The sequence below is a fragment of the Melospiza melodia genome, chromosome 15 (assembly GCF_035770615.1).
Source record: "Melospiza melodia melodia isolate bMelMel2 chromosome 15, bMelMel2.pri, whole genome shotgun sequence".
NCBI classification, from domain to species: Eukaryota; Metazoa; Chordata; class Aves; order Passeriformes; family Passerellidae; genus Melospiza; species Melospiza melodia.
The window spans coordinates 6,557,130-6,566,836 of NC_086208.1; the positions used below are offsets into that span (position 1 = coordinate 6,557,130).

At 38.8% G+C, this 9,707-nt stretch overlaps 1 protein-coding gene across 3 annotated transcripts in view; it reads left to right on the plus strand.

Annotated features, from left to right (window-relative positions):
- Positions 1 to 8,255, plus strand: part of THSD4 (thrombospondin type 1 domain containing 4) — a 232,051-nt gene extending 223,796 nt beyond the window's left edge. For all 3 annotated transcript variants that reach the window (XM_063169561.1, XM_063169562.1, XM_063169563.1), the window contains 4 exons: positions 2,202 to 2,375; positions 4,536 to 4,715; positions 6,590 to 6,734; positions 7,564 to 8,255. In XM_063169561.1, coding sequence (XP_063025631.1) covers positions 2,202 to 2,375; positions 4,536 to 4,715; positions 6,590 to 6,734; positions 7,564 to 7,706 — 642 coding nt within the window. In that variant the 3' untranslated portion in view covers positions 7,707 to 8,255. The remainder of the gene's footprint in view (positions 1 to 2,201; positions 2,376 to 4,535; positions 4,716 to 6,589; positions 6,735 to 7,563) is intronic.
- Positions 8,256 to 9,707: the final 1,452 nt, after the last annotated feature.

Genomic DNA, 9,707 nt, shown 5'->3' on the forward strand with positions numbered 1-9,707 from the left:
GGCATTTTCAGTCCCTGGGCTCTCTCAGGAAGATGAGTGACTGTGTTGGTTGGTCCTGTTGTTAATAGTGGCGTTGGCATGGCATCTGCTGTTCTGCAGCTGAACTATTGGAAGTGAACCCTGACACTGTTACCAATGGCAGCTAAATCAAGTTAATGGACAGCTTTTTGTCTCAATACCAGTTTTTTGACTCATTCTTAGTCAATAAAATCTTTAAAATGTTCTAATGCAGAGTTATATTCATTCACAAGGAATGTGGTGCTCATTGTGGAAGTAATACACAGTTTCTCCTAATTACATTGTATGTTAAAAATAAAATCTGAAATAGAAATCAAATGCATCTTTTTCTATCATACATTGCATATTTATTTGTGGGTTTCTTTGCATGTAAAATATAATTGCTTTGTTTAAATTCTGTTGTGTACATATCTTTCAGTAAGCTGCACATAGGTTTTTCTTCTTTGTTAATGGTCTATACACAGAATGCTAAATGCATTTTAACAGAAAACAAAAGGGAAGATCAAGAAATAATTAAGCAACAAAGGAACAGTCAAACATGAGACTTTATTTCATTGGCATGTTTCTTTTTTTTAAATGTCAATAGTTTGATGCTGCTTAGGACAGTGAAATACCAGATACTTTCCTGCTTCAGTAGATGAAAGAGCAAATTCTAAGGGCATAAATGGAATTTATCCTGTGACTTGTGAATGACATGCATACTGTCTCTGAATAGGTGACATAAGAATCTACATATCACTATTTAGTAAGAGCTTTCAGAATTTAGCAGTGTAACTTTTTCAGGATGGTGAACATTAGTTACTGGAAAGTCATATCATTAAAAAGTAACATTGAATGGACATAAGCTTCTATGGCCACCTCTCCTAAAATTTAAAATTTTCAGGTGAAACAGGCTGGGCAATAACTCGTTGTAGTTACAGTTACTTACTGAGGACTTACCTGAATCTTTTGAAATGACCTGTCAAAATAATTTCCATTCTTCTACTTCACTGTGCTGTCAGACACTGTCTGTTTGTTATATGGAAGAGTTCCAGGATGTGCTGTGCAGTCACTTTACTCCCAGTGCCACAGCCCTCAGAGTTTTCCTGGCCTTGTCCTTTCAGCCAGTGTAAGATCCACCTGGCTGACAGCTTGAATGAGAAACCTGGAGAGCAAAACAAAGGCTGAAATAGGACTGCTGTCCTATTTTTATTGCAATTACCCATTCTCAGAGCTACTAATTAGTGTGAAAAAAGATGAATAAAATGAAAACTGGAAGAATTTATGGACAGGGAGAAGACAGGAAAAGTGAGAAAGCTAACAAAAAGCTGTAAACCAAGAAATTTCTTTCTTCATTAATCCTTTCATTTTTGACTGTAAGGACAAGGTACTACTTGTAGTGTTTTCAGAAGTATGAAACTGGAAGGCAATTTGCTACAGCTGAATTACAAGTAAAAATAATTGACTTTGAATGAATGAACTTCCATGACTGTCATTGTCATTTCCTGTGCTGTAAGAGCCTAAATGTGGGATATGGGACTCCAGGCAGCTCTTCAAATGCAGTTTATTCCATCCAAGAGGTTACAGCAGTCCAGGGTCAGGATGACAGAGCCTGTGCCTACAGCCATCAGCTCCAGCTGCAGGCAGGCCTGGAGACCCTTTGGTTTTGGTTACAATGCATTCTATACTTTGCTGAGCATCTTAATACAGTAGAACCAATCTATACCTTAACTTTTATCTATAGGCTCTCATAACTACTATAATTACCATATTCATGTTACTGTTCTCCAATCACTAAAAGTTAGTACATTACAGTTTAAGCTAGAAGTTGTTTTTCAGTTTTCTTGCAGTTGAAAATTCTGAGATCTTTTTTGTATTTGCAACATTTGCTGACTTGTTTGCCTTTGCTATCTTTCTGCTTGGTTAAAACATCTTTTTGTTTGAGGTGTGTTTATCCTTTGCTCTAAGTCACAAAAACCCCTTCTAACTAACACACCCTTTGCCTCCTTGGTTATCCAGTAAAACTGGCTCAGCACTTCTTTTCTTCTACATCAAAACTTGCTTCCACCTCAATTCCTTCTTCAGGTTCCACATTTAAAAATCTTTCTGCTAAGCATACATATCTGTGAGACTTTGATGTCAAACTTCCATCCTTCCCAGCATGCAGTCTGAGGGCTCACAGTGTCCGGTTGTGTCTCTCGCAGTGCTCGGCAGAGTGCGGGGACGGGATCCGCACACGCTCCGTGCTCTGCATGACCAACCACGTCAGCAGCCTGCCCCTGGAGGGCTGCGGCAACAACAGACCCGCGGAAACAACGCCCTGCAACAACGGGCCCTGCGCTGGCAGGCTCGAGTGGTTTGCTGGGGGCTGGACACAGGTGAGCCAGGCACCAAGTCTAACACGTCTGTTGCTTTTCTGCTGGTATTTCACTTTGAACTTGTATTTTGATGCAATCAAGATGTGTGCCATAAGGTATTTCTTCATCTCTCTAGAGTATTTTTTTGTATTTTAGAGTATCTAAATACTCTAGGTACCAAATATAGCTATTTGGTATCTAGAGTATTTCTCTCTAGAGTATTATTTGGTATTTTTCCCTGTATTTTACTGAGTTGATGTTCAATATTTTTCAGCATCTGCTGAGTTTTTTTACTTTGATGAAAAGAAAAAAAATTGCTTTTCTTCTCCTCTCTATCTTCATTTTTTGTTTTTCACCTACTGACCCAGTGTATTTATGAAAAGAATGGTGACAGAATTCTGCTCAGCATGTTCAGGTAAACACTAAAGCAGTGGATGTGAAATTCTTAAAGTAGAGCCTTTGTGATCGTGCATAAATGCAAGGAGATACATACCTGTACATATATATGCATATGACATTTCTAAAAGATAAGGAAGGCACAAAGCAATGGCTAAATCCAAAAGTTAGCTTTGGTATTGTTGTACTGAAAGCCATTACAATGGGCAAAAGAACAAATTTTGGTTGGTGGCCTCTATACTGATACTCTGTCCTCCAAGTAAATTCTTCCTTCATCCACATCTAGTAGCCCTTGCTCCAAATTAACAATTCTTCTGTCAAGTACAAAGGCATTTCAGAAGCTGGTAACTCATGCCCAGGCATTTTTGTCCCTTTGTGTGGGCTCTGGCATTGCCTGGAGAGCCTTTGGGACTGCTTGGTGGAGCTGTGCTGTTAGCTCGCTGCATTGCACGTCCCACAGTCCTTCCAGGAGATAAGGAGCTGGAAGTTAAACTGGAACAGCTGAGGGGGAGATTACAGGGCTACTGCTATGCTAATGCTTTCAAGTACAAGTAGTAATTATTGTGTATAAGAATATGTATAACAATAATAACAAATTCAGATTTAAAAAATCTTTATCTGCAGTTCTAATAACAGATGAAATCCAGGCCTTGTTACTCAGACCGCTCCAGACAGTGAACAGGCACTCTGTACCCACTTTTGCTGTGCTGGAAAGGTGTTCAGTTCAGAGCATCCTGACTATTCATTTAATTCACCTTTTTTCTTTGCGATTGAATTGTTTGATACACACAATCAAAGTCTTTACTGATGTGAAAGCTGTGTCTGACAACATCAGTTCTACTGGCCAAGGCCTGGCTGGTTATCTGGTTTTTAATAGCAAGATGAGAGCAGTCATCAGGGCAGAGCACTGGGGAACACTGAGGGCTGGCCTTCCCCTGCCAGAGCTAAGGTGGATGTTCAGGTGGTGCCTTTAGGAGGAACCATTGAAAGAGATGATTTGTGTTAAGCAATGTGCAGTTACTGTACTTCCTGTAGAATTTACTCAGGTGCATTTATCTTAAGATTCTTCATTCAGCTCAAGAGTTTTGTGGGAATCTGGTAAAGGGATTGTAAATTCTACCAAAAATATAAAGAAAATCCCCAGTGTTAGGAATGTTTCATTGGTTTAGGCTGGAAAAAGCCTTCTGAAAACCGTAGTCCTTTATGCACATTGAAACCAATATGTTGCTGTAATCATCTTCTAAAAACCTTTTTACAAGTGCCAGAAACAGTATTGTGTGTGTACTTAACCTTTAAATGGGCAGTAGGAATCCAAGTGAGTCAAATTCACTTTTCAGAACTGGAACCAACACTACATCACATAGATACTTGCAAGCATGAAAATAACACCCTGGCAGATCAAGGCATTTTCTAAAACCAGCACAGAATGTGAGGCTTTGTAAAGCTGCAAAACTGTGCTTTAACCTTATAACCCTCCAAAGTTCACTGCAGCACATAGGATCCTGCTTCAGCAAGAAACAGTAACTCTGCTTATGGAGAAAGTGAGTTATGTGTCTCTGTTGATTGAGAAAATAAATACCAGTTTCTTTTATAGCTACAGGTAAAACTACACTTTGAGATTTTTCCAGAGCTACACTTAGAGTCAAATGTCTTCTTCATTAAGATAATTAGAAATGTTTTGAGTCCATGGTAGCATGTGATGTGGAGAAATGTTACTCTGTAAATAAGTTGAAGGACATGAGGAGAATACTAGATTTTCCCACTTTTTTTTGTTCCCTGATACAGTGCTCTACTGAATGTGGTAGTGGAACTCAGCAGAGAGAAGTAATTTGTGTTAGGAAAACTGAAGGTAATTTTGAAGTTTTGAACCCCTATGAATGTTCATATTTGGAAAAACCTCCCAGCCAGCAGTCCTGCTACCTCAAACCATGTGGATCTAAGTGGTTTCATACAGAATGGAGCACAGTAAGTCTGTCATGTTTTCCTGTACTTTGTTTGACACATCTTTTTCTGTTTGTATTGAAAGAGAACACTACATACAACACCCATTTGCATACAACCACCCATTATGAAATTGATTTAACTTTGCATAGGAATGATAATAAAAAGAAAGTATACTCTTTGCCTGGTGGAACATAGAAAATTCAGGAAGTATCTTGACCAGAAAGAGACACTGCACAGTTGTCTTTGTATCATTGATGTCTTCTTCATAGAATCTTCCTGTTTTATAACCTTGGTTTGGCCCTTACGGTGAGACAGTGTGGTGCACTTAGAAGTTCCTTTTAGATCTCTAGTTTCATTAAAATTAAGGAGTATTTAATAAAGAATGAGGGATGTATTCATTTCTTAGAGTCAGTTTGACCATAATATTTTACTCTTCACTATAAAACTTAGAACTTCAGTGGGAGAAAATGTGTTGTACAGCTTCATGTATCTTCAGTTTCCTCTGGAAGTGGACCAGCTACATTCACCACTGTGCCACAAAACACTTCCATTTCATCTGTAATTTCCTATAGCTGACATAGTTTATTGGTTCTCTACTAAAAGAAATCAACATTTTTGTCCTAAATGAAAATCAAGAAGTCCATTGTCATCTTGGAACGAGATGACTCTGTATTGAATGCAGTCACTTGGACCCTTTGTTGAGCCATACGTCACATTGCCACTGGCAGCTCTGCAATGTGGATGCAGCTCAGAATGGTTTGTGTAAAGTGTGATGTGAGTCTTCGTTCCCTTCTAAGTGCTTAAGATCTCTGTAGACCTGAAGTCCTTATGGCTGGATGTGGAATAATGACAGTATTCCATACAGGCATGTTACAGGAGTAACTAGAAAAATCCATGTTCTGTTACTGTTGCACATGGCTGCCCTTTCAAATGTGGGTAAAGGTTGTACTGGAGGATGAAAAAACACTTTAAAAATATAATATTGAGACTACTTTGGTTAGTTTTTTACAATATATGATTTTATAATCATGATAAGTTGTTTATGCAGTGTTAGGAAAAGAAATAATGATGCCAAAAAAGTCAGAAAGAAAACATTCTTACTAGTTTTGGGCTATTAAGGTTTTAATCATAAATGACCCAGGTTTAATTAAGTTTTTGAGCATTAGGTCAAACTGGACAGTGAGCCAAATCTCAAAGACCTCACTCAGGCAAAATCCTTGGCCAATGGGGATTTGCTTCAGTATGGGCAGAAATGTGTAATAATTGGCTTTAAAAGTACCATAACAAGCAAGTACAAAAGTCTCTGGCTTCATAACAGACCCTGAAGGAGCACAGAAATATTTCCTTTAGAAATTCAAAGAAACTTACAAAGGTTAGTAAAATCATTGTGCTGCAAGAAGTGAAAAATAATTGAGTGCTAGGGAAAAAAAAAAGGTAATTAAAAATATTCTTGCTTGTATTTAAATGGCAAAAGGGAGAGTGGAGGGCAGGGCAGTCAAGTAATAAAGTTCAGTGCAGTTAAAATCTTAAAGCAGAAAATGTGAGCACTATGGAAAGAGTAGATTTGGGAGATACATCTAAATGAGCAGAGAACAACCAGACTAATTAAAGAAGCAGATGCTAAGTAATAAATTCAGAAAGGGAACTGTTCTGGCTTGATTTCAGTTGCACAGCATCCACTATGTTTATTTGTCTGGTTGTTGCTCCTGTGGTCAAAAATGTTGGGGAATCTTTTCCCTGTATAATAAGGGCTTCCTAGGTAGAAAATAAAAACCAGTAGGGTGAAGTTGATAAAAGGCTGCAGTGATAGCTGGCTCTGGCATCAGGGTTCCCTTGTTTACTTTCTGTAATGGCACATCTCCTATGGCCTTCATGAGCTCAGTTAATTGTTTCAGTGTTCCAAGTCCTGCGAAGGCGGCTTTCGGCTGCGCGAGGTGCGCTGCCTGTCGGACGACATGGCCGCCAGTTCCCAGTGTGACCCACAGCTCAAACCCGAGGAGAAGGAACCCTGTAACACACAGGATTGTGTCCCTGAAATAGGTAAGGCAGAGGAAACTTCTGTAGTTATAACTATGGAACTCCATCTAGTGGAGAAGTTATCTTAGAGTCTTCAATAGTATATTTTCTTTCTTGAGTTCAGGGTTTTATTTTTACACAAAATACAGCTCTTTTCTGTGATTTAAAAGTAGGTTTCCAATGAAAATGTTTTCCTTGTAATGTGTGAGAAACTGGCTTGTTCTTGATGTTGCTGAGAATGTGAGAGATCTGCTTCTGTGAAAATGGTAAATTCAGGGTGTTTTTCTGCTGCCTCCTTGCATTCTCCAAGATTTCTCTTGGAAGACTATTTAAAGCAAAAAAAAAAAGGATCATTATATACTGTATTTGGAAACAAGTTCTAAAAGAACCAACAAAATTAAACTAAGGTATTAAGTGCAATGAAGCAATTGTCTTTTGTATATAGTAAATACAGGGATGCACTTAATTTGCATTGGAATTAGTCATTCATCTCATAGAGATTTGATTTTTATAGTAATGAGAATGTCTAGGAAGAGAAAGATGCAAGAATTTGGAGGCAGTTTTAACTCTGAATGTTCTCCAGCAACTTTCAGTTGAGAATTATTCAACATACTTTAAGATAACATCAAAAACCTGGGGAAATGGGGATTGCTACATTTTTTAAGTGCTTTATGTATCTTTATATGAAATCCTAAATAATCTAATTTATTTGCTTAGATAATATGTTTTAACCTGACAATGAATGTTTAAATACAGGTCCAAGGGTTTTTGCATGGTCAAAGGAAGAGAACTGGTTATTTGTTGCTCTAGTACTGTTTCCCTTAGTTTCCTCTCTCTTCCTTTCTCTGCGCAGATGAGAACTGCAAGGATAAATACTACAACTGCAACGTGGTGGTTCAGGCGCGGCTCTGTGTGTACACCTACTACAAGTCAGCGTGCTGTGCCTCCTGCAGCCGCGTGGCAAACAGACAGCCAGGCTTCCTGGGCCGCAGATAACACCCCCTGCCCTGCACAGCACCTCTGGCACTCTGCACGTGGAGCCTGGGCACTGCTGCTGCTTGGACTGCAGCACTTGGAGCTTCCTAGAGATGGGGTTATATTGCTGAGTGCATTGAGACTTTGGTTAAATCTCACACCCTTTCAGTTATTGTGCAGTTATCTCTTTTAGGATGTTTGTTGTAAAATCATGATTTTTTTAAAGCGTTCATTTTTATTGATACTATTATTTGCACCTGCTCATCAGATACTTATTTAAGGAACATACTGGCCTTAAGATTGTGAAATTAGTGAAAACTAAAATCAATTGCAGGCAATTACTGGAGATAATTGACCAGTATGGATGCAGCTGCTCCATTATTTTCTGAGTGCTTACTTGGTTTTTTGGACTGCCTTAAGTTAGAGGACTGAATCAATGAAACATGCATGAGAAGAATGACTTCCCAAAGAACCAGACCCTTGAAAAGCATTTATCATCAGTTTCCTAGCACTCTAACATTTATTTTTAACTACTTCAGTCCATTCATAATAAATCAGAGTCACTGTTAAGGTCTCTCAGTTGTCCTTTTAAGTGATGTCCTGTCCTTAGGCAGCAAATATATTCACACTTGACTGCCAGAAGGTGCCTTTATATTTAATTCATAAACTCATGAAGACACACTTTTATAATTTTGTATGGATTTTAAAATCTGTTCCCTACTGGAGTGACACTAGCGTCTAACTCTTCAAGTCTTTAACAGCTGCAGCTGTCAGTGAGACAGCTTAACCAGAAAGGTGAAGAGCCTTTGCTGGTATAAAAAGTGATTGTTCCCATTGGTGAGGTCTCTTTTCTGTAGGGGGCTTATTTCAGAACTGGGATCTTGCCTAATTCTTGTCTCTGCACTATTGTTTAACAACTGCCAAACCAAAGTACTTTGTTCAGACCTAGTCTGGAGATGTCACCAGTTTCTGAAACAGCCACCAAAGGAGAGAGGCCTGTGTGCCTTAAGCAGTCTGTTGCTCCTGGTATCAGGCAGCAGTATGGGTCTGGTAGCTGAGTATCTGTACAGAGGGGATCTTAGCTACTGGCATTCTTCAGGTTTTGATCAGTTATTACAGCAGACTTGTCGTTTTTTGCTCAGTGTTTCATTGTGCAGATCTATTCATACCACTCATTTCCTGTTTCTTAAGAATGGCTGCAGACTTAGAGCTGGTTTTAAGTGGTGATTTTTCATTTCTGCAGTTACTGTACTAAGCCTTGAGACTTGCTGAAGGCAAATCGTATACTATGCAGTGCAGATGAGGTTTTGCATTATCTGCTTGTTCTCTAGCCTTTATTTGAGAGGTCTTTCAAATGTGTAAATAAGGCTGAGGGGGAAAAAAAATAAACACCTCTGCTTATTCAGCTGTTTATTACAGCATATTGCTTGTAAATTAGTGGTGCCCATCTATGCATCTGTTCCTGAAGTGCCTGATGTCTGAGTTGCAAAGCAGCTGTAATAATCTATGTTCAGTCAGTCCCAGAGGTATGGTTAAGGTATCCTGCCACTGATGCAGAGCCATGTTTGAGCCTCATTGTGTGTCCTTTTCTTCTTGCTGCTTTGATGGAGAGGAACGCTGGGAGGCAAAGGTTGCTGAGTGTGAAAGCAGTAACATCAGTTTATGTGCTGGAGCCACAGGAAGGTGGAATTCCTGTAGTCTAAAAGCTGCCTTGCATTGAGATTAACTTCTGAATGTTTTGATTTGGTCACTCTTGAAAAATATATTTTGGACATGATGAACTACTACTAGCTACATGAAATGAAGTGTTTCCCCTAAAATTTGAAGGTACTCTTTGTGACTGTAAATTGTTGTATGTCAGCCAAAAATGTCATTGGCTGTTTCTGTACACTTTGACTTGGGCTTTTTCACTGTAAATAATAGACATAAAGTTGTTAGAAACAGAAGCTCTAATTAGGAAACTTCAAGTTCATGAATCTTTCACAGTCCTCCTGTTTCCTTGTATTACAAAGATTTATCCAT